Raw genomic sequence first — 25,798 nt, 5'->3', positions numbered from 1 at the left:
CAAAGGATGACTTGGAGAGAGGTGAAAATCAGCCACCTTAGGGTTTCTGAAGCTTAGGGCCGATTTCATCATGTATGAGGGGCTTTATATAGCTGTGGCTGCTAGGGTTTTCAGGTAGAAACCCTAATACCTTGCTTAGGCACCAAACGGCCAATGGACCCCCTCCTTAGAGCCCTTGGACGAAAGCTATAGGGCTTCCCCCTTAGGATTTCGTCCACTCCACTCTATGGAGTCCATCAGCCCAGTTATGCAACTATCAATGAATTGCACAACCCGTCCCTCTATTATTAATCAGTTCCTATAATCCCGAAATTAATATCAAATTAATTTATGATTAATTACTAATTAATAATATGATTTCCAAATAATATATTAATCTTATAATATATTAATAAAATCGTTATGAGTACCAATTTACTATTCATATAATAAATCCGACTCTCTCTCTCTCTCCACTAGTCATCCTGTCAAGTTGCATAAGTGAAGGCAACCCAAAAGGACCATGCTCATAATTAAATCAAGTACATACCAAATATAGTTATAGGATTAGACACCTAATCCAACAGTTCCCCACATGGATAAGTCTAATAACTATTACTCCAAGTATGACTTTAGAATTTGATTAGCAATCGTAGCTTTCAAAAGCCGCTGTCGAACTATGATCTTATCAGTAACGTGTCCTTTAGATAAGGGAGCAAATATTCCTCCGTTCTACAAGATATCGTATGGACATGAGACATGAATTATAATCATTCTCTCTGTCCAAGGTTTGTTTCCCGACTTCCGATTCATGATGACTGACAACAGATTACAATTGAACACGTCAACTTAGTCCAGGCTTGACCAAGCGCTTAGGGTGTCATCACTAAATCATCGAGGGGCCCACATATATCGCTTTTATCCCACTTTGGGTAAAAGGAACGGATAAACTTCGACTCATATGCTTGTACTATTTACTCATCAAACCACACACAACAATACGTTTTATAACATCAAGTTACTGATGCGTTTACGTTTTATCAATATGTAACCGACTTGTAAACAACAACTCATATGTCTCCGTCTCAAGCATATAAGATGTTATCGTCTCACAATCACTCGTGATAAAATCCATGAAATGATTCAGATGAGCATGGGTTTAATCCAATACTCAAATCTTAGTTCAGGAGCACTCATGAACACTACATCAAACATTTGCTATGTCTAAACACTTAGACAATACAGTTGGTTCATGACAGTCTTACCTCATTACTTACTTCCAAAGTATGATCGACTGTGGATGTTTGAATAATCTTATTATTCGGGAAGTAAAACATGCAAAGTGAAACACAAGAATAATCTAATCTAATATGGTCTCAGTCCTTTGAGTATAAATAAACACTTATTATTTAATCACCATATTAACTAGACCTTATTCATTGTATAATTTTTCGACCACTCAACTTAGTGCTTGAATTAAAACTATAGTCATCCCATGATCCAAGCATGCACACTATGTTTATCTATGGTCTTTCATTTGTGAAATAGATCAATTGAACACATTTCCAATAATGCTCATATCACAATTCCAAATCCTTATCGCAAGTGTAAGAATACCAAATTCTTGCAACTACGATAATCTTGTTAGATCTAAACTTACATGCAATGTTCCCTTTGTAATGTCAAGGCACCAAAGTTACAGAGACTTGGCCAATGATATTACAAACATTTCCATTGAAATTGTCACAAGAAAATTCCCCGGAATGAAGTCTCACATTCAAGGTACATTCCTTGAACATCCTTCTTGCATAAAAGTTTCTGACTTACACATAGATTCTTAATATCCAACTCCCATTATGGAAAATTTCCATAATTGCCATATGACAATGCATTCTTAATAGATTCCTATCTATTCATAAATATGTCAATACGGTCCATCCATTACTATACTTCCAACTGTCCACAAGCAACCAATCTTCAATAAACCTTAGATTGTCCTCGACAGTTGTTTAACAACTTTAGTCATATCCAGTTCTGGTCCCTTTTCCCTCTTAATGCGCTAGACATTTGGAAATCAGAACAGGCGAATATTATAGCATATGCAATCGATCCTATACCCGAAGCATATGGGATACGATTCATAATGTCTTACATAAAGACATGATACTAGACCAGTCTCTTGCTATAATATTTCCATATATAGAATTTCCAATGTTGAAACATTTCAACATTACATTCATATACATTCATGACTAAGTTATATTAAATTTCAATCTAAAACTTTTAGATTCGAAATGAAGTATTAATGCCCTCTCCCTAAGGCCTTACCATAGCGAAACAATTTTCAAATTCTGCGACTTTGCAAATTTAAAACTTTGTTTCCTATAAATAACATTGCTAACTTGCAACACTTAACATAATAATTATGCTCCCACTAGCATAACAATTATGTTATTACCAGCATAACAATTATGCTCCCACTAGCTTTGACATGTACTAAGGAATCAGTTGGACTTCTAGAAAACAATACATATTGACTTTCATACCAAAGTTCAGATTTCCGATACGCGATGCTTCGATAAGTCTTTGTCTACACTTCTCAAGCTCATACACCTTTCATTAGACAACTTATGTGTATATCTAAACCTTTTCAGAACTTACGGAAATAAGTCCCGAATGTTCAAACTATTTGCTATTTCTTACAATTCGAACTATGAAAAGGGATGTCGTAATCATACTCGAATTTGAGAACGCAAGTATCACAACTGCTTATGCTAATCCTTTAAAATCTACTAGTGAAAGAGTTTCCTCACAATCATTTTCATGAAGTAGAGAGAAACCTCTTACCACTTAGATTTTATAGTGTATGTGTTCCCATCCATGTTGACTTGTCATTTCCAACCACTATCATAAGTCAAGGTTTATGACAAATTCAAATTCATATGTACTGAACTTGCTTAATCTTAATTTCTTGCCATCTGGTAGCACAAGGGCCTACCATTACTTCCAAGTTATTGAGCAGCTCACCCACACAGATCAATGTACTTTCACTGATCAAGGTGCTTTGCCTTATGCGATCAAATGAGAACTCATAGAACTCACATGCATAATCAACTTAACTGGAATGGTCACAGAAAACAAGAATATGTCAACACGATAGGTTATCAACCTCAAGTCGTGTGGTAGTGATTACTAATAGGTTTATTCTTGATTAGCTCTTGAAACTATTAAAAACAATTAAGACTCTCACTGGCCTCTTGACATATAAGATTCTATGTCAAGCAACATTCCTTGACAAACAAATATTCAAGAGTTAGTGTGGATTCTTATCAAGATAACACTTCATGTAATTGGTCTTAGTTGGTCTTTATTTTAGCCAAAACATCACAACTACCAATTTCAAATGTGTAAGAGTAAGAAACATTTATACTCCACATTTCATGAGGTGTTATAAACCTACTTAGAACATGTTACTCAAGGTAGTTTCTAGAGTATGACTCTAAAACTTGGTCTTGGAACGAAGCATGACTCATATTCTTGATTTTAACCATTTCAACAATTCCTGATACCTCTTCTTAGTCATGTAAATACACCAAGGTGTCCTTAGAGGGTCAATTGTGACATGGTTCCATAATCATTAGGACGATCATAAAACACGATACTACAGTACTCTCCTTTCCTTTCAGATTGGAGAAACTTTTATCTTTCTGCCTAATTGATCCTTCTTATTCGTTCTGCTATACTTTGAAACTTTTCGAGGTATTAGATTTACACTTAAACTTGTAAGCATAACCATATTTACTGAACCTACAGTAAATCATGACGAATAGAATTTATCAACGTTTGTGGTGGATCTGACTTGTACACATCAATGTGCACTAGATCCTTCAATAGTATTTCACTTGACTCGCATACATATGTGAATAAGGAATTTAGTATTAATTTCCCAAAGATCAAGATTCTCATTCATCACACAATCCAAATCATATGATTCCAAGTTTCTGTCCAATTGAAACTTGGGTGATGAGAATCCTTCCTCACTTAGTAAATTAAGACACTACCACAAATGATATAACCAAGAATCAAATCCTTTTTCAATGTTGCCAACAATAGAAATATATAAACACCAATTTTCACAAATGCCATTCCAAGGAAATGTAAAATAAGATAAAATCAAAAAAAAAATTATTTATAAAATTGCGGAAAACTGGTCCTTACAATGCAAGTACAAATGAAAACTATGTTACTGAATATTCCTAAGAAATCTATCATAACTCCTAAGCAACACCTCAAAAATCTGATCCTTGAACCATGCGATCGAAATCCATCTCTTCGCGACCAGATTCAACTCATTCTTCCTTTAAGCTTCCTTTCTTTTCTTCGATCCTACAAAACATCAAAATGCAATCTTATCACATCATGTATTAAGAATCTATGAATAGGAACTTAATACAGTTAGATAGTGGATATACCTGAAGTAGAGTCATACAATTTGACTTTACTATCCTTGCGATCTTTCAGGTAGACACGGCAGCTTCACATCCAATGCCCCTTCTCTTAGCAATAGAAACATATGGACTCATTGGGAATGACACATGGAACAATCTCAGACTTGGCCTTTATCTTATGATCAAACTTTTTGACCATGGCCGATTTCTCTCCCTTAGGAGGAGAAACCATTTCTAGACTATCACCTTTGCCATCACCAATGTCCATTGAAATTTTTGATGTAGATCTTCCAATCAAATTTTCTTGACCCATGCGCCAAAGCATTGCTGCTTCAGCAACAATTAGCAAATATGTCAGATCAATAAGGGTCACGTCGTTGTCTGCCATATAGTAATCTTTAACAAACTGACTATATGACTCAGGGAGTGACTGAAGAACCAAGTCAACAGCCAGATTCCTTCGGTAAACGACACCCAACATCCCTAGTCTATCAAGGTGCGACTTCAAGTTTAGAACATGTGCACATACAGAGTTTCCATCTCCGTGCTTCCATGCCAAATGGGCTTGAGTAACCTTGAACTTTTCAAGTTTATGAAACCGTGGGTCAGAGAGAATCACTGGAGGAGGTGGAGGAAGAGAAGTATGATTTCTGGTTCCATCAATGTACGAAGAAGGGATTGATCTCTCTCCTTGATCGACACATGGAAGATCATCTTCAGAAGGAAAGTCTTTTCCAAAGGATTGAGGAAGACCATAGTTGTCAAAACCAGACATCTACAAAAGGGGAGAAATTCAAGTTAGTTGATTTAATCCTTAATATAACACCCAAATGAAATATTAAGGCCACGACCCAACACAATAATTCACAATTCAGAAGAGGGATATCGTAATTCAATTGTAAATTATTTGTCGGTGGGTAAATGACGATTTACCAATTCCACTACGAAAAACGAAATTTTAAACGAATTAGGTTTTAGATGAAATTCCTAGATCTTTTGAGATTCATTGAACTTTCAATGACATGTTTAATCTCGATTATGCCCTTTAAGTTTGTGACTGGGATACCGAGGATCACAAACAAGGTGTGAATAACCATGCAAATTAGCTTGGTACACTCGATGTCATTCATCACCTAATCAATGTGCCGGTTAACCACACACGCTCCATTGATCAATGATAATTTACGAGCTACCCATTGCCATCCTTCATTAGTACCATATTAGTGTGAGGGTTAACCACACACGCTCCACTAAAGACCAATAAGGTGCAATGTGCAATTTCATGAGTTAGCATCAAATTCACATTTTTTTAAGTAACTAAGATTGAGAATTTATAAAAGCGTTTAGTTACTTTATATTTTCATTATACTTATTAATGAGGATGTCCTATCCTACCCGTTCGACTAACGACCCTCCACTAGTCAAGAGTGCGGTGGGTACGAGTAGATACCCAATGGTCGTTATTTTACAAGTCGCTTCCTTAAACACCCCTTATAGACCAGCTTCGTGAATGAGACCTGCTAACGGTAAGACTGACTTTTTACTTATACATATATAATATATTAGACTTTTAATTTTATATAGTATAAGGGTGTATTTTACACATTTAAAATAATATGTGGTTTAATCTTTTAATAAATTAATCTTTTAACTTTATTAAATTTAAACCTATCTATGGAATTATTAATTGTCCTTTAATTAAAACACTTAATTAATTATCTAATAAAATCCATGAGGGCGTATTTCGAACTATTCAAAATACCAAGGTTCTAAATTAAAAAAATTAAAAAAAATTAATTTTTCAAAATACTTGGGTTTAACCATTTAAATTTTCAAAATACTTGGGTTTAACCATTTAAATTTTCAAAAAATTAAAAAAAAACTCTTAATTCCAAATTTAAACTATAAAACCAAGAGGGTGTAATTTAAAACTTTTCAAAATTACTAGGTTAAATCTTTGAATCAAAATAATCTTATATTATCCATATTTAACCAAATCTCAAATTTTGATAAGGATATCTCATACCAATCAGAAAAATCGAATTTAGGCATTAAAACCGAGTTATGGTAATAATCCAAATCAAAATCTGATCAAAAATCAAAAAAACAGGGATCTAACAGGCCTACTCGTCGAGTCCGGGTAGTGCACTCGTCGAGAAGGGCCAACTCGTCGAGTTCTGGGCACTGCACTCGTCGAGTAGGGCCAAATCGTCGAGTTCCAAAATTAAACTCGTCGAGTCCGTCAGTCAGACAGTAAAAAATGATTTTTTCCAGCTTTGAACAACTCACTCTTGCATCAATTCAATTGAAAAACATCCTAGGCTCTGATACCACTGATGGGTTTTGAGCATTACAGCATTCTTATGGTGTACATGCAACCCTAATTGCTTTGGATCTAAGTTTTTCTCTATTGAAATTGCAAATACAAACTCCAAAGCAATAATCCTATGACTAGCATACAATTTTCGAAATTGACATATAAACTAGGGTTAAATGATTACCTCACTTGTTGTATTGTAATAACAAAAACAATCCTTGACTTCTGAAAGCCTAGTGCCCAAAGTGTTGCACCTCTAATGGAGTCACAAACACTCGATGCAAAGGATGACTTGGAGAGAGGTGAAAATCAGCCTCCTTAGGGTTTCTGAAGCTTAGGGTCAATTTTATCATGTATGAGGGGCTTTATATAGCTGTGGCTGCTAGGGTTTTCAGGTAGAAACCCTAATACCTTGATTAGGCACCAAACGGCCCATGGACCCCCTCCTTAGAGCCCTTGGACGAAATCTATAGGGGCTTCCCCCTTAGGATTCGTCCACTCCACTCTATGGAGTCCATCATCCCAGTTATGCAACTATCAATGAATTGCACAACCAGTCCCTCTATTATTAATCAGTTCCTTTAATCCCGAAATTAATATCAAATTAATTTTTGATTAATTACTAATTAATAATATGATTTCCAAATAATATATTAATCTTATAATATATTAATAAAATCGTTATGAGTACCAATTTATTATTCATATAATAAATCCTACTCTCACTCGCCACTAGTCATCCTGTCAAGTTGCATAAGTGAAGGCAACCCAAAAGGACCATGCTCATAATTAAATCAAGTACATACCAAATATAGTTATGAGCTTAGACACCTAATCCAACATATTCTCCAGCAGAGAAGGTCGCAGTGACATGGGAGCAATTTATGGAGATTTTTCGTACTGAGTATGTTCCACTGGTGGAGAGGGAGAGGTTACCCCAAGAGTATCTGTCGCTAAAGCAGACGATAGAGTCAGTTACGAAGATCACCAAGATGTTTACTGAGAGAGCTCTTTTCTTCCTCGAGTATGCTACTTCGGAGCAGGTCTAGATGTCCCATTAATTGAGCATGCTCAAGACAAAGATCCATGAGTTTGTTGACCCATAGGTATGGTTCCCTCACTGAGTTGCAATCCTTCGCTAGGAGGAGGGAGATTGAGATTGAGACCCAGACGAGAGAGAAGAGGAAGACCCCCGTCTAGTCACAGCCAACAGCGAAGCGGTTTAAGCATGTTCATTCGCGATCGGGGGGACAGAGAGGTCGCACTTGAGGCATGTGTAAGAATACGCATGAGAGGACATGTCGATCAACATCTGGATGCCACAAATGTGGCAGGGAGGGAACATTTCGAGGCATTGTCGTCAGCAGGCCCCATTGTCGAGCACTAGGATTTGCTACCGTTATGATCAGGTTGGCCATATGAAGGCCAACTGTCCCTTGCTTTCCAGACCAGTGCAAGAACCAACTCCGACTACTTTGGGGATTATGGATGGATGCCAGGGGAGGGCTGAGACCCCAAAGGCCATGGGTCATGCTTTTCAGCTCACAACGGAGGAGGACATGGTTGTGCCTAACGTCGTTACTATTAAGTATTCATTTATTTTATGTTCAGTTATTTCATGTATGATTTTGCTTGTATTTCTGTTAGGTACCTTCTTAGTGAATTCTTTGCTTGCTCTTGTGCTTTTTGACTTGGGTGCAAGTCGGTCCTTTATATCTCAGTCCTTCAGTAGGGATTTTGGCATGACTCTTGGAGATGCATGAGTTGTCCTTTCAACTTCAGGAGCTGTCCTGATTGCTAAGGCATCGTATCGCCGCGCACCACCAGAGATGCATGAGTTGTCCTTTCAACTTCAGGAGCTGTTGGGCAAGCAGTTTATCAGACCGAGCAGTTCACCCTAGAGAGCACTGATTCTGTTTGTGAAGAAGAAATATAGGTCTCATCGTATGTTTATAGACTACTGGGAGTTGAACAAGTTGATAGTGAAGAATCGTTACCTACTCCCTAGGATTGATGACCTATTTGATCAGTTTCAGGATGCATCTTGGTTTCGAACTTGTTATTGTCATTACGAGTTCATGGTGATGCTGTTTGGGCTCACCAATACACCTGCAATGTTCATGGATTTGATGAACTGGATATGCAGGCCGATGCTTGACCAATCAGTTATTGTTTTCATTGATGATATACTTGTCTACTCCAAGATCAGGGAGCAGCATGAGGTGTATCTTAGATAGCTACTTGGAGTACTGCGACAGGAGAGGGTTACTATAGGAGATTTATTCAGGATTTCTCCAAGATCAATGTTCCTCTGACCCGCTTGAAGAAGAAGAGTGTGAATTTCCCTTGAGGGCCTGAGCAGCAGACTGCATTTGAGACTCTGAGGAGGAAGTTATGTGAGTCCCCGATATTAACACTTCCTAAGGGTATTGAGGATTTTGTACTATTTTGTGATGCATCGATCACGGGTTTAGGGGAAGTACTCATGCAGCAGGGTAGAGTCATAACATATGCATCCAGGCAGTTGAAGCCTCATGAGGCTAGGTATCCGACACATGATTTGGAATTAGGGGCTGTGGTTTTCACCCTTAAGATTTGGTGACATTATCTCTATGGGTTCTGTTGTACCACATACACGGATGACAAGAGTTTAGGATATCTTATGGGTCAGTCGAATCTGAACATGAGGCAACGCAGATGGCTTGACGTGGTCAAGGATTATGATTGTGAGATTCTCTATCATCCGGGGAAGCGCAGTGTGGTTTCCAATGCTTTGAGCTGCAAGGTGGCTAGTACTCCTATCCGAGAGCGTTGTTTAAGGATGACTATCGACTCCCCACTTATGGATTTCATCACCAAGTTGCCAAGAACGGCCAATGGATTCGATTCTATTTGGGTCATTTTCGATCGTTTGATCAAGAGTGCCCATTTTCTCACCATCAGAGAGAGTTCTTCACCCAATAAATTGGCTGATGTGTATGTACGCGAGATTGTTAATCATCACGGTGTGCCGGTTTCTATCATCTTCAACCGTGATGTACGATTTACTTTTTGGTTTTGGCAGAAAAATCACGAGGAGTTAGGTATGAGACTGCATTTCAGTACTACTTGTCACCCTCAGACCGATTGACAGAGTGAGCGAACCATTCAGATGCTTGAGGATATACTGAGGGCTTGTGTCATCTATTTTGGTGGGAGTTCAGACTCCTACCTTCCCCTAGATGAGTTTTCTTACAACAACAACTATCATTCTAGTATTGACACACTGCCTTTCGAGCTTCTCTATGGAAGGAAATGTCATACACTAGTTTGTTGGGGAGAGGTCGGCCACAGGGTCATGGGGAGGACTGAGGTATTCCTCCAGACGACAGAGCTCATCCAGCAGATCAAACAGAGGTTGTAGAAAACACAGAGCTGACAGAAGAGTTATGCTGATAAACATCGATCCAAGTTAGAGTTCCAGTTCAGGGATATGGTTTTGCTAAAGGTATCACCCTGGAAGGGTGTTATACACTTCAAGAAGAGGGGCAATTTGGTTCCCCGATTTATTGGACCGTTCCGAGTGGTGGCCAGATTAGGCAAGGTGGCCTACCGATTGGATCTGCCTGAGGAGCTCAGTCAGATTCACAGTACCTTCCATGTTTCTCAGCTTCGGAAGTGTGTGGTTGGCGATTTGGTGGTAGTTCATTTGGATGAGATTCAGGTCGATGAGCATCTGAATTATGTGAGAGATCGGTAGCGATTTTAGACAGGAAGACGAAGACATTACGCAACAAGGTGGTACCTTTGGTCAAGGTCCAGTGGCAACATCGGAAGGGTTCCGAGTGGACTTGGGAACCCCAGGCGGAGATGCGTGAGCATTACCAAGATTTATTCGCAGTATCAGACTTCGAGGACGAAGTTTGATTCAAGTGGGGGAGAATTGTAACACCCGGTCCTTGCAAGTATGCTTCATTTCCTTTTAATTAAAAAGTCTTATAAATTTGGTGTTTTGATCCTATGTTGGGCATAGGATAGCCTCCTATGCTGCGCATAGGAGGATTGGTGGACACAAGACTCAAATTCTATACGTTGGGCGTAAAGATGGTTACGTAGGGCGTAGCCGCATAATTGTCAACCCTAATTTTTTGGGTTGTGAGCCTTATTTAAGGTCTCTAACCCCTTGAGTGCCTTCTTATCGTCAACCTCCACCCTTTGATACATACCTCTCGAAACCCTAATTCCTTTGAGTGATATTTAAGGTCATCTGTGTGATATTTTCGTGCACTTTGTAGAAGGAAGACCCCATTGTTGAAGATTTGGAGTGCTCAAGCTTGTAGATCTAGGACCTTTTGACTCTCATCCATCTCCAGAAGGTATAAAGTTTGTACCTTTATTCTTCCTTTGTTAGATCTAGCTAAGTTGTTAAAATTTATGCCCTTTTTGGTTCCATTGCTTTGGTCCTTTTGAGTAGGAGCTACTCTAGACCTTGTGGATTGCTTTTCCAGGCATGTTTGAGGTTGTTAAGTCATAAAAATAGGATCTTGTTCATTTCCAGCCATCCATGCATGAGTTCTTGGTCCTTATAAGTTGTCATGGGATTAGGGTTTGTCTTTGAGCCTTGGAAAACCATGCAAACGCATAAAATTTCGAACTTTATCTCTTAGGACATTTGTTAGGCCTATATCTGACAGTTGGACGTGGTGTCTTTCTGTATTAAGCACTTAATGGGTAGTTTTGGCATCAACGTAGTTATACATGGCGTAAATTAGGCTAAATAGCGCGTAGCCCCATAATTTCCCTTTTTGCATCCTTAGGCTCTGCGCAGGGCGTAGAGCTATTAGTTATGGCGTAATTTGGCTGAATGTTGACTTTTGACTTTTTGACCGTTGAACCCTTGACTGTTGACTTTGACCAAGTTTGACTTTAGGTCATTTGGGGTATTTTGAGTAGTGGATTGAGACTTGGTCCATGTTTGTTGTCTAGGTGACCTGTAGAGTCGGTGTCCGGGGCAGTGATCACTTCAGTCATCTTTTGAGCCTTGAGGTGAGTCTTCCTCACTGTACTAGGTTGTGTTATGTATCATTGTATATATGATGTTGCAATGTGCTAGTGATCTGTTAGATTGGTAGATCTGTATGATTACCTATCCTTGCTGGTTATATGTTTATCTTTTGCATATGTCGACTGAGTGCGGTTGGGTTGAGGCGACACTGCTTTGTACGGTAGCCAACAAACTCGATAGCAATCTAGACATAAGTTGTAGACCGGGAGCGCAATCCAGACTTATGATGTGGACTCAGGGGTAATTCAATTTGATGACTGTGGACCCGGTATGCATGCTTTTATATGTTTTGTATGTGTAGTATTTTGGGGGAAGCTCACTAAGCTTTGGCTTACAATTTGATTTCATGGTTTCAGGTACATCAGATGATCGGGGCAATGCAAATGCGTGATTGTGCACATCATCCTTGGATATTTTATTGATAGATGATTTTGGGATACTCTGATTTATGATTATGGCTTTTTGGAAACAATATTTTGTATGACTTATGAGTTATTAAATGGTTTTGAAAATGAAAATTTTTACTATAATTTTTGGGATGTAACAGTATCTATGGTGGAATATGTGAGGAACTCACTAAGCTTTATGCATACGGTTGTGGATTAAACATTTTATAGGTCGTTCGTGAGAAGAGTTCGACGAGACTATACACATGCATCGAAGATATTGTTTTGACGATTTTGTAAACTTAACTCTGATAATGTATGTTTTCAATCAATCAAATGTTTTTCAATGGTTTCTAAAACAAAAGTTTAGTTGGTTAATCTGTTTTATGAACAAAAATCTCTTGAAATTTTTGAGACGTTACATCTTCAATGCTCGAGTAAATCCCGTTGTCGACGATTTTTATGACGATTTGTTCCACGATACAGATAACGAACCGGAAATGTTTGTAGACGGTTCAGACGAGGATTTTGATGGTGTTATTAAAATATATTTTATTTAAATAAAAAAAAATGTGGTGCCACTCATATCAGTTTTATGAGGTGATAGGAATGTAAATAATAATAATATAGCGCTAATATGATAGGCCAAAAATATAACAAGACATTAGACTATAGAGAATGAGAGATGTTAAGGGATGCTAAGAGCGTTACACACCACCCCTTACCAAATGTTATGCAAGTCGTCAAGAAGGAGCCGCTAGCCGGTAGCGAGAGGAAAGAGGAGAGAGAAAACGAAAATGAATATTGTGATTGGTTGTTGATATTTATTAATTCTTACTTTTAAAATCAAACCTATGACATACAACCGTTCCTTGTATTTTTTATGATAGACATACTAAGCTTTCAAATTTAAAAAAAAAAAAAAAAAAAAAAAAAAAAAAAAAAAAAAAAAAAAAAAAGTTCCTACCAATATGCCAAGACTAGTCTTATACCACCCCACCGGTCTACTAGAAAAACATGTGGCATTTACCAAACTTGAAAGGGTGAAAAGGAGATGGGACCTACAAATACACCGGCGAAAATTTTGACCGTCTGTTTAATGTTTTTTAATTATTTATTAATATTGTTATTTTGCTTTATGTCTCTTTCGATTTATTTGCATATGTTATTTAATGCCACATCAATGATCAAACACTAGAAACAATTTAACTCTCACCAACTTGTATTCAATCATTATCTTTTTAACGAACGAGATTTAAGGCTAATTTTGACGGTCCAAAAATTTGTCTGCTTGTTTTCATAATAGAAAATGAAAACGATTTCATATCTCTATACTAATCAAATATAAGACATGTCTCTAAGTATTATGGAAAAAAGTATGATTAAATATTTTTAGTTATAATTGCTCGTAGTTTAAGCGATATATGATTTATATGTAAAAGTTAAATTATCATAGATTGATTAGTCGTATTTTATTTTTTGTAGAATTTAATAATCTAATCAAGTTTTTAAAGCTTTTTGAAAAAAATAACCAAATAAAATATAATTAGGCAACATAACCATTCCCCCCCCCCCCCCACACACACACACATATATATATATATATATATATATATATATATACCCGATTAATTCGGTCTAACTTGAAGCCAAATCCTACTTAACAAATGAAGGTTTTTTTTGACACATGTCAATCTCTTTTGAGTTTTGACACTTGTCGTTTTATGGTATTTTTGAAATAAATATTATCCACTTGTCAATTTTTGGTTTGTTTCAGTTTTTAAAATTAAAGTCATATACTTATATATGTAAAATATTAAATATTATATATATGATATTAAATTGCAATAAATACGTTTCTTCATTTCTTATTTTAAAGTTGTATATTAAAAAATATTTTTTGTTTACACTTTAATGTTTAATCTTTTTTTAAATCAACCCGTGTAATACACAGGTCTCACACTTAGTAAGACTAATATGGTTGGGTTTGTTAGGGTGAGAAATAAAAGTCGGGTTAACCTGATTAACCCAAAACGTATATGAGGTCGGGTTTCGGGGATATATCTTTCTTTTTATCAAGTTTGGGTTAACCCGATTACCCGTTTAAGCATTACTTATTAAACTAAGCTGTTCAATAGGTTTGCAAAGGAAATGCACATAACTTTCTGATGATGCAAAGGAAAATACAAAACCCGATTAACCTGTTTTACCTCCCCCTTTCAGTCCCTTAGGTTTTCAGATCGAATTCCTTCACGTTATATCATACACGCAAAGGAAATACAGAACCATAAAACCCATAATCATTTTACTTTCTGAAACTCCACAAAAAATGAAACTTTTAATACTTTATACTTTAGGTCCTTATGCTTATACTTGTAAGTTATTTGCTAAAATTAACCAACATTATTTTACAGTCAACCATATGCTTTGCATTCTTTACAATCAAACACATCTAAACATTTTGTTCTAACTATAACATTTTATGCATGTTAAGATTTTAATAAAACAAAGTTCGTTTTAAATTTTTTATATATCAAATAACATAAATTAATAACTCGCTTTGATTTGATAGATTTTCACCAAAATTTCCATCTAAAAGAAATATAATATATAAAATCCACATAAATATTGTATAACCAATTTTGATTGCCGAAGTTGAGATCATAACATTTCCGAAAATACCCCCTATTTGTTCATTTAACAGGTTAACCACGAAATTGTAAATAAGCTCTAACAAGGATTGACAAACATTTGGTACTAAGTTTCTTCCTTTTTGTAAGAATATGAATTAATATTTTCAGTTGTTTTTGGAGCATTATGGTGTTAATGTCGAACAGGTGAAGAAATTTCCATGTGATCTGTTTCTAGTGGTGGAATGGATGGGACACTACAACTTTGACTATTGATAAGAACATGTGTATTGTGTCTAGAGGATAGAGGAGCTGGGATTTATGCTTTTATTTCCGGTTTATGCTTGGAATAGAGATTTTTGAAGATCTTTTGGGTATAATTATGTAGATTGAGCTATATCATGCTTTATATACTCCTTGAATGTTGGTTTTTTTTTAAGTGCCTTACCTCTTGATATTATTCTAGTTGGAGGATGTTTGATTGGAAGGGGTGATATTGGCATAGAGAGCGTAAAGTTACATTTTTTCTCAACTTTTCTTATAATAAATCCTTTGGAGTTTTGTATGGCTTTGGTGTGTTTTTTGGTTTTGATGATATGGGATGTAGTTGGGAAGGTTGGATTAGATGGTGGATGATTTTTTGTATTAGGAAACAAATAAACTGTTGGTTATGTTGGTTTTTATTTTTGATCGTTAGTTATATTCTTAAGGGTTTGTAACTTTGTGACATTTGTATTTTTTTTATTTTATAATAAAGTTTGTCGGGACTTCGGTCTCTTTCGAAAAAAAAAACTAAGAATTAGCAGCATAAACAAGCATGAATTTTTTATTGAGAAATACAAGTTTCCTATCTTCATAGGAGTCAATGAGAATGGAAAATTGCTCCAATAAATTGGGCATAATTGTAAGAAAACACTTTTTATTTCATCATTATAGTTCCACTTTTTGCTCTAAAAGTTAGGTGGTGTTTGTTTTTTTACAAAAGCTCTTCTTGACCTCTTATGTCTGCGCCGCGCAGACAACGCTCAGATGTTTGGTCTCACAGACTGTTTGTTTTTTAAAAGATCGCAGACCTAAAAAGGTCTGCGCGTCCTCTTCTTGACGCAGATATGGACCTATGTCTTCTAACATCTTCTAGCCTTTTCTTATCTCTTCCACAATATGTATTTAACTTTTAAAAAAGAAAACATATTTTTTTTGTAATTTTTAGTGTCGTTTTTTATTTTTTATACTTTTGTCATCCTCCTTTCTTTTTATGTATTTATTTGTTACTTTATTTATTGTTTTTTTATATCATAATTATGTATTAACCCAAATGTTTATGTATATGATTATGTATATGTTTTTCTATTCAAATAATATATTTATCCAAATAATTTTGACATAGTTTTATAGATATTTTTATTTTTGTGCAATGTAAATAAATCCAGTAACTTTTTTTATGTTATTTAGGATAGAAACAATATCATTGATATAATATCAAAATTTTTAATGAAGTTTTATTTTTCAGTTATCATAATTTATACCACATTAATAACTAAGTTCATTTAATTTTTTGATTATTGAATCCCAACATAGTTTTAGCCCTTCGAATCATCACATCATCGAATTTTGTATCGGTTTCGGTTTATTATTTTCGGTTTGTTGCGTTTTTATCAAAAAAATTTATCGATTCAGTTTTTGCTCACCCCAAACTATATTTGTAAATTAGTTGTATGTTTTATTTAGTCGTTGAAGTTATAGTTGATGAAAATTTTAGTTTTTTGTAATATTTTTATGTTTAAAAAAACCGGTATATCTAAATCTCAGTATATTTTAACAACATGCAGACGTTAAAAAACAAACAGTCTTCTTCTTGCAGACTGCAGACATTTGGTCCACCTCTTCTACAGCAGAGGTTTGCAGATGTGATCCGCAGACTGCAGACATTTTGTCTCCGAAAAAACAAACAACACCTTAGTGAAATTGAGATAATTTCATTGAACTACATTTGTATTAAATGAGATTTTTTTAGAAATAATTTATGGGAATATCTCGAATTTTAATTCTTAGGCGGAAACATTAATTAAAAAAAATAAAAAGAAGTCTCATTTTTTTTTTCAAAATTTATGTTTTATTCAAAAGAAAATTTTTAATTAACTAAACATGAAAATGTATCTTAATCGTCCATTTGAACTCAACCGTTGTCTTTTGACCTTTGTTTGTTATGTATAACATAAGACTGGAGGAAGTGGAGAGGTAAACCCTTGGCAAGGATGAGGCGGAGGAAGGTGGCGGAGGTGGAGTGAGAGGTGGTTGAGGTGGAGGAGAAAAGTGGTTAGGTTTCCTTTCTTCGGCTCCTTGTTGTTGATTCTCTCTCATCAACAAAGGGTTGAAATGGGAGAAAATAAGATGAAGGGGGAGGTGGCTGTGATTGACTTGACGGTTAGGTTAGATTCTGGTTGGCTGGTTGGTGGGTCATAGGTTGACGAGTTGGCGAGTCAAAATACATTGACACAACCCAACCCATATAATATAATGGGTTGACGGGTTGGAAACATTAACTCAACTCAACCAAATAACTCGTTTAAGTATATGGGTTTGCGGGTCAGTGGGTCGATTCCGCACAAATAGTCGACGTATCATTTTCGGGTAACTTCATGTTAAATTTACACGAATTATACACGTCTGTAAATTAATTAATAATTAGCATTTTGTTATTGCAAAGTTAAACCCAACGGGAGGTTTGGGTGCGAATGTGCGATGTGATTATGTCATGCCTCAGCCTCTCACGTCTGGATCTAGAATTGGATTTGGGGTTAAGAGTGTTAGGACTTAGAGCACGTCGTATATTGACAATACTCCATTAATTCATAAACAAAATTTTATTTTTTTAAAATATAAAATATATAGTCGGGCTGACGGATTGACCTACGAACCCAAACATGTAACACAACCTAATCCATGAAATAAACGAATTAGCGGGTTAGAAATCTTAACACAAACCCGTTTATTTTTGTATCGGATTATGGGTTGGATCGAAAATTACTGTGCCTAATCCTTGGTACCATACCCCAACCAAACAAGCCCTATCTCGTATGCTATGAATGCTATTATTTAATGGGAGCGATGTCATCATTGGCACATTTTTTCATCTCACCTTATATTTGCCTTATTTTGCTACGCCACTATTTTTTTTAGCCATGGGGAGGGGTTGCTATTTTGCCACACTTTTCCATTGTTTTTTTTAACAATTAATGGTATATTAGAGTAACTCTAATAAATAAAAAAAATGAATTAGTGTTTAATAGTATTTATTGTGAGGATGAAAATAAACCATTATAAATTTTATTTTACACTCTAAAAATAGAGTGTGGTTGGAGATATTCTTAGGTTGGTATTTATATTATCTATTTTTACATTTAACATTTTCGGCTTCCTTGTTGCTTACTTGTTCAATCGTGCTCGCCAACGTTTTAGAAACACCCATCGGCGCTTGGTGGCGTAGCCAAGATTTTATTTTAGGATAGACCAAATAATTTACAAAATACAAACGACATATAGAATCTGGAGTTTTTAATGGGATGGATCATAACACACCTTTGCCTCAATGTGGTTATGCCTTTGTCGCCACTTGTAAAACCATGTCAAAAGTTCACGAAGATGAAGAAACATTATATGTGAATAGTTGAGAATAAAGTGTTTGCTTGATATAAAATAATATAGTAGGTTGGTGTTTATAATGTATAGAAATTAAATGTTATTGGCTTGTTAAGAGGGAGCTTTCTAATGGGGGTTATTGATTAAGCATAATGGAGATGGGACGGTTTGAACCGAGCCACCTTAGCAATGCCGATGGGTGGTGCCGAGCCACTCCCCTGGCCTAATATTGTCTTGTATAACAATTACATCCATTAAATCACTTGCAGTTTTGAGTTGAAAGGATAATCAAATCCAATGTCAATGAGCTAAAATAATAGATTGTACACGTTTTAATTTTGTGTTAAATAATTTCATTACATATAATTTCTCATTTTTTTGGAAATGCAAAACCGAGCCCACAGCATCGTCATCATGAAGTGAATGTGGTTGTTTTGTTGCAACAAAATCACTTTATGATAATATAAACTTTATCATGCAATCCTGTTCTTGATTTAGAAGACAACGTCTTAAATAGGCATGAATAACTAATCCTTAGTGAGTCCGTAAAAATTCAATGAAAATTTAAATTTCATTTTTTTTAGTAATTCTGAATACATCATGAGTCAAACACTTAACAAAAATGAGGGATTAGGACAATTAAGCCATCCACAATAGGTATCATGATGGTGTTCGTGGTCTAGATGGCCACGAACCACGACTGTGCACACCACTTCGGACCTTTGTGGTTGGACGTGGTCGTGGTGTTCCGTGAAGCCAAGAACAAGCTACAACGGGTCTGCCTTCTTCGTTCTTCTTTTCTGGTCGTGATATGTGTACCAAAGTTGGTTCATGGTTCGTGATGGCTAGGTGGAACCGAAAATGGTTCGTGTGGTCCGTAAGAAGTATTACGGATGGCCTTATATGGTCCAAATCTAACATTCACAAACAGTGAAGGGACTAGTTTTGTAATTCAGTCGATTAAATTAATATAAAGGTTAGGTAGAGTATGGTGTCGACTAAAGCGCTTTCTCCAACTACTTCAAGAAAACAAAAATTGGCATAAATGAATGGAGTAGAGGTGTTGGGTGAATCGAATCCATCTGGCCGGTTCAGATATTAAATAATGAGTATGAATGCATGATGATCACCAAAACGCGGCTAAGTTACATTTGAGTACCCTACATATCATATTTTTACACTTCCGCCTACAAACTTTACAGCTTTTCATATACCATCAGTCATATTCACCAACACAATTTATTGTAGTTCATGCCTCCTCTATGACTTATTGGTTTAAACAGAATACATTTTGAGAAACCATAGTAAATGTGACATATATTTTTATTTTTTATTTTTTGGTATATTTATAAATTATAAAATTATTAATAAAAAAGTTATTGGATACTATGTAAGTATATATGTTGCGTTAAAGACCCGATGTTTTCTTGAGCAAAAATTGTACTCTTTTTTTTTATTATTGTATAACTACGACTTTGACTTTTATAGAAATTTTATAACAATTTATCAACATAAGAGCATTCCCAATTATCTAATAAGAGTTTTTTTCTAATAAAAAACATAGAATTTATCGTTAAAATGTCTTTTACCATTAGGCTATCTCGAGTGAGGTTGTGATAGAGTCGTTATAAGGGCGTTATGGATGTGAAAACCACTCTCAGTTGGAGTAACGGAGGAGTTGTTGTGGTTAGAACCACGATTGACCACTTCCTTCCTTGTCTATCTCTCTTTCTCTCTTAAATGTACAAGCTATTAAAACATAAAGTACAAACATTTCTAAATGTGTGATGAGAAAGTGATAATGATATCACAGCTAGGTGACAACACTTTTAAAATGGTCAAGTGGCGACCATGTAAATAATCATTTTTATGAACCGTTAAATTTAAGAAACAACTCTTTTAGTTTTGAATTTAGTACATTCAACCTTATTTATTAAATAATATTTTAATCAACTCTTTATTTATATTTAAGATTCAAATCTTTATAATTTTTGGACAATTAATTTGTTTCATTTGATCTCCACTATCAAACATTATATTAGTAATGGTCATACAATATTTACATCGTCTTTTATTCTTATAATTATATATATGTAATGAACTAATCTATTTTTTAAAAGAAAAAAAAATCAAACATAAGTTGTCTTTTTCTTTAATTAATTTTAACTTCTTAAAAAATTAGTATATTTTTGTTTAATAGCAATTACTTATTGAAATACTACGTAAAAAACTAAATAACTATAAATGAGATGGACAGAAATAGAAAGTATAACAAGATTAAAGTGGTTCAACAACCAGTTTGATGATGCAAAACTTGCATTAAGTTATTAAACCTTGACTTTTCTTGATTGTGAATGCTTAATAATGTTAATAAAATATGTTTTGCGGTGGCTAACTGAGGGACCAGCCGCCACAAATGTCAAAAAGTGAGGGGTTATTTATTTGTGCTTCAAGAAATTTGGGGTTTAAATAGAATGTCAAATATAGTTTAGGTAGTGAGACTGTAAATTTAAACATTAAAATAATGAATGCTGATTGCTAACAAACCTAGACTTGGACTCATCATGATGGCAGCCCAAGAGAGAGAAACAGATAGTCAAAGAGAGATCTGAAAATGGTGAGGGCACCTTGCATCGACAAAAATGGCATGAAAAAGGGCGCTTGGAGCGAAGAAGAAGATAATAAGCTTCGAGATTACATTGAACGCTATGGCCACTGGAATTGGCGTGAACTTCCCAAATATGCCGGTATGATTCATCTTCATCCCCTTTCTTTGCGTATAACAAGTTCCAATACACAAATTTGTGTAGAATTGTTTGATTTATTGAAACTTAAGGAAAATTAGCTTAATTATTTGTTTGATTTGATTTGTATGTATGTATGTATGTATGTCTGGAGAATTGTTTGATTTATCGCACTAAAGCAAAATTAATGTGCAAATCAGATTAATTTTGTTTTGCATCGACGGAAGATCTGGTGAGGTGCTGAATTTAATGTTAATTGGTGATGTAATTAGGTTTGTCAAGGTGCGGCAAGAGTTGCAGATTGAGATGGATGAATTATCTTAGACCAAGTGTGAAACGCGGAAATTTCAGCAAGGAAGAAGAAGATATCATCATCAAATTTCATCAAGAGATTGGAAACAAGTATGCGATTTGTTGAATCATATTTGAATTTGATTTTTTTTAGTGGCTATCTATAATATAAAGATTTTCTCACAACGATTTACAGATGGTCTGCGATTGCAGCACAATTACCAGGAAGAAGTGACAACGAAATCAAGAACCACTGGCACACCCATTTGAAAAAACGAAGCACCAAACAAAATCACCACCTTGTTCTTGTTCATGAACTGAAACAAGAACAACAACAACAACACCAAAGTTCAAACATTCAACAGAATCGGATTATAAACTTTGCTAGTGTTGTTTCAACATCAAGTGATAACAGAGTATCCAACGAATCAACATCATCTCATAGACTTTCAGATGATTCGATGTCACGTCCCTCGTTACAGCAGCAGCGGTTGTTATTTGATTTGAATCAAGAATATGTAGAGTCATGGGAGGAGGATTCTAAATCTAAATTAGGTAAGGAGGAGTTTGAATGTTGATACTTGAAAACACGATTTTAATTTTTAGGTAAAACAAACAAACATAGAATTTAATGGAGTTCTAAATTAGGACAAATCTTGCTTTCCCCAATTAGAGGATTGAAAAAGAAAACGCTATCCAAAATGTTGTTTTTGTACATGAACATTAATTTTCTCAAGTTTTGATATATATTTGTTTTTTTTTTTTTTTTTTTTCTATTTAGAATTTGGATCTCGAAATTACAAGAGTTCTACTTGGCAATGTTTTATTTGGTCGTTGTCGTAGGTTTATCTAGATTTGTGTTTAAACTGGTTGTTAAGATTTGAAGCTGTAATAATCTGTTTATTGCGTTTAATAAAAATCAATTAAGATTATGATTTTTCTTTGTTAATCGGATCATGTGAAGAACCAAGTGAATTAGACAATATACGGTATAATTTAGTGAAGAAAAAAAATGTAAATTGTTCATTCCGTTAAAATGAAAACATGTAAATGGAACACCCTTAGAGACAACACTACAACAATGTCTTTTGTTGTAGTCAGCTTGTCGGAGATCACCGAAATGGCTAACATAGATGGGTTTTCGACGATGGTATCAAGTGGTGTATTTTCAATCAGTTTCTCCGGGGAAAATTGATCCGTGATCCCAACTTCCTTTCCACTTGTAGATGGCCATGAATGATCTCTTCTTCGCCATTTATTCTAATGCAAATTCAGAGGAACTTATGTACATCGCCGTGAACTGATTTTGTAGTTTGGATCTGATTAACTTGCACCCGGTAAATCTTATTTTTGCAAAATTGTGATGGTCCTCTTCGATTTCTGATTCGGGTGATGATTATGATTAACAAGTGGAGGAGATGGTGGTGGTTGTAGCTTATCACATATCGGATGTGAAGGTTGGGACGACGGTGGACTTTGATTTTCGTAAGATGTGGTAGTCTCCATTGATGACAAGGTTAGGGGTAACCGGGTTACCATTTTAGTTTTTCGAAAAAGGACCATTGTAACCGACAACAAGAACCCTCTTGCGCTACCCACACTTGTCGCGACAACCGCAACTACCTGAATCATCCAAACGGATGTCCAAAGCCTTAAATCTCTCACTTCTGGTGGTGCCTGAACCTGCACCTGCTCTTTCGTCTCGTGCTGCATCTACATCCCAAATTTGAGATCATATACCTGATCCCTCACTCTGCTCCCCTCGAAAAAGGGAGGCTGGAAGAACATAACCTTGTCGTAGAAAACAACATCCTGAGCCATCACCCGACCACTCAGCCTCAGGCTGCAATCTTCAAGTCGATCATCACAATCGCTTCCTACCTGAGTCTCGCAACTCAAACTGTCACTACTCAAACAAGGTCCTCGATACCTTAGAATCAACCAACTCACACAAGTATGCACCATTCATACCCAATCTGTCATGGCCACTGAGGCCCGGACAATTACCAGACTTGTCCTCCTCCTGAACAACCATAACCGAAAGACCAATAAAGACGAAATCATATTGCAACGAATAATGGTGCCAAACCATGCTATCTACCATCAACCATCTCCTTAGTAACATTTTCAACTCTTCCTATTCCTCGTACGAATCATATGCTTCTGGTAGTATTGGGCACATACTACCTTCCACACCTATCCGTACTCGTCCCAAGAATTGTCTCAAGGTTCCCAAGTCACTACTCATGACCACTACGAACCATTCTAATCAGATATACCCGTACTCGAATGAGTACATACCACTAATCTTCCTAGATTCTCCTTCTAGGACCCCTCTTACGCAAATGCCCATACATGCGCATTATAACATTTTCCTAGGTTACTAGGAATTCCCACCCCACCCTGTTATGTGACATCCCCAATTTTCACGGTCCGAAAAGACCTTTTATTTATGTTTATTTTAAAACAAAGTATTCTTTATAAGTGCGAAATTTGTCCCATTAAAAGTATTTCCAAAGAAATGTTTTTCATTGATTATTAAAACTTGGGATGTCATAACTAATACAAAACATAAGCATACACATAGTCATTACATGCCTTACATTAACTTATTGTACTAATGGCCTAAACTCCTCGAATCTCTCACTGAATTGTACATTCATACCACTACCTGTGATAAATAGAAACTGAGTGGATCGGGCTTGGGAGCCTAGTGAGCACATAGTGGTATGAAGGTACAATTCACTAGGCTCCGTCGACTAATTCTCATTTCATTTTGAAAGTTATATTTTAGAGGCTTAGACTGTTAAAGTCCGTATAAAAATCATAACTCTCTCATATGATATCCGTTATCGACTGTCTTTAAATCGACGAATAGGTATTGACAAGATCTTCAACTATCTTGTAGATTGCATTTCCTAAAATTCGACCGATTTCAATTCTGTTTTTTGTGTCGCACATTGTTGCGCTGAAACTACGAAAAACCACAACTTCCTCTCACGAAGTCAGATTTGGGCGTTCTTTATACATACAAGTTTGCTTTTACGATTACAACAACTTTTGTTTATATTTCTTAGGCTAATAAGCAACATATCTCTGATTCACCTTTTTATGACGCGCATAGTTTGTGTTGTTTTAATCGCGAAACTTCGAAGAAGTATAACTTTTTCATACAAAGTCAGATTTAAGCAATCCTTATATCATCGAGATAGTCATTATGACTACTATGTATTTATTTAATATTATCTATTAAATCTTAAATTTCTAGCTTGAATCTACGGGTGTTACATGCTATCAGTTGCGGAAGATACTTCTACGAATGTTAGCTAACTATTTTTCGAATACAATTACATGCAGCAAAAATTAATCAGTCTTTCGACTAAAAGATCCTGGACTACAATGTTTGGAATCAAACAAGAGCTACGCAATAGGGCCAAATAAAGTTTTTTAAGACCATTTAATCTTTGTGGCATGCAACCTAACGAATTCGCTTACTAGATAATTAATACCAATATAGGTTTCACATAGCACAAAGCAAGCAACATTCGCCCAGCAAATTCATCAAGCAATAAGGCATCCAAAAGACCAGGCCATTCTAACATGCAATTCCTGAAATATCCTTAGCCTATACACTTGTAACATCCGGATTCCTAGGTATGTCATTTCAAGTATTTATTTTTGAGGATCATTAACCTACTCGACGAGTTGGCGCTATAACTCGCCGAGTAGAGTCGGGATGGCCACGTGGGTTTAATGATCTACTCGACGAGTCCGGATGTAGACTCGCCGAGTAGGCGCTGTGAGTTGAAACCCTAAATCCCCGCGTTTGGGGCCTATATAAGGATAAGTATAGCCTCATTTGCGGCTCTCCATTTTTTTCCTTTCACTGAGAGAAACCCTAATCGCCCCCTTGAGCTTTTGAGAGAGTTTTGAGCCATTGTTTGAGATCTTTGGTGCATTTTGGTAGAGAGAAAGAGGATTCCAAGTAAGGATTGTGAAGAAGTTGCTAGATCTGCTGCTTAGACATCCATGAGCTTCTATTCAAGGTATAAAGTTCGTACCTTTATCTCTTGTATGGATAGATCTCATGGTTTTAGAGGTAGGGCTCCATTTCCATATTATTTTGGGGAACTCACTAAGCATTCGTGCTTACCGTGTTATGTGTATGTGTTTTAGGTACTTCCGAGGATTGGGGGAAGGCACCGACGTGATTGTACACATACTCTTGATATGGAACTATGATTGTGGATCCTGGATTGAATAATTGTATTGAAAACTTCTTGTTTGTTTTTGAGAATTAATGATGAGACATATGTTTAT

General features: G+C 35.8%; 1 protein-coding gene across 1 annotated transcript; it reads left to right on the top strand.

Annotated features, from left to right (window-relative positions):
• The first annotated feature begins 20,980 nt into the window (after positions 1 to 20,980).
• LOC145161455 (transcription factor MYB4-like) lies at positions 20,981 to 22,243 on the top strand. Its single transcript, XM_079080969.1, has 3 exons — positions 20,981 to 21,190; positions 21,460 to 21,589; positions 21,675 to 22,243. Exons 1-3 carry the CDS (start codon positions 21,058 to 21,060, stop codon positions 22,054 to 22,056), a joined length of 645 nt encoding a protein of 214 aa, XP_078937095.1. The 5' UTR covers positions 20,981 to 21,057; the 3' UTR covers positions 22,057 to 22,243.
• Positions 22,244 to 25,798: the final 3,555 nt, after the last annotated feature.

Source organism: Lactuca virosa, chromosome 2, assembly GCF_052849685.1.
Source record: "Lactuca virosa cultivar CGN04683 chromosome 2, Lactuca_virosa_CGN04683_v6, whole genome shotgun sequence".
Taxonomy (NCBI): Eukaryota; Viridiplantae; Streptophyta; class Magnoliopsida; order Asterales; family Asteraceae; genus Lactuca; species Lactuca virosa.
The sequence above is the reverse complement of the archived record's forward strand: the minus strand, read 5'-3'. Positions and strand labels throughout refer to the sequence as shown.

What these genes read in the sequence shown, in the direction of transcription:
- LOC145161455 (XM_079080969.1), top strand. Translation starts at nt 21,058, where the DNA reads ATGGTGAGGGCACCTTGCATCGACAAAAATGGCATGAAAAAGGGCGCT. An exon ending in TGAACTTCCCAAATATGCCG is followed by an intron (nt 21,191 to 21,459) that starts GTATGATTCATC and finishes TGATGTAATTAG; the next exon opens with GTTTGTCAAGGTGCGGCAAG. An exon ending in CATCAAGAGATTGGAAACAA is followed by an intron (nt 21,590 to 21,674) that starts GTATGCGATTTG and finishes AACGATTTACAG; the next exon opens with ATGGTCTGCGATTGCAGCAC.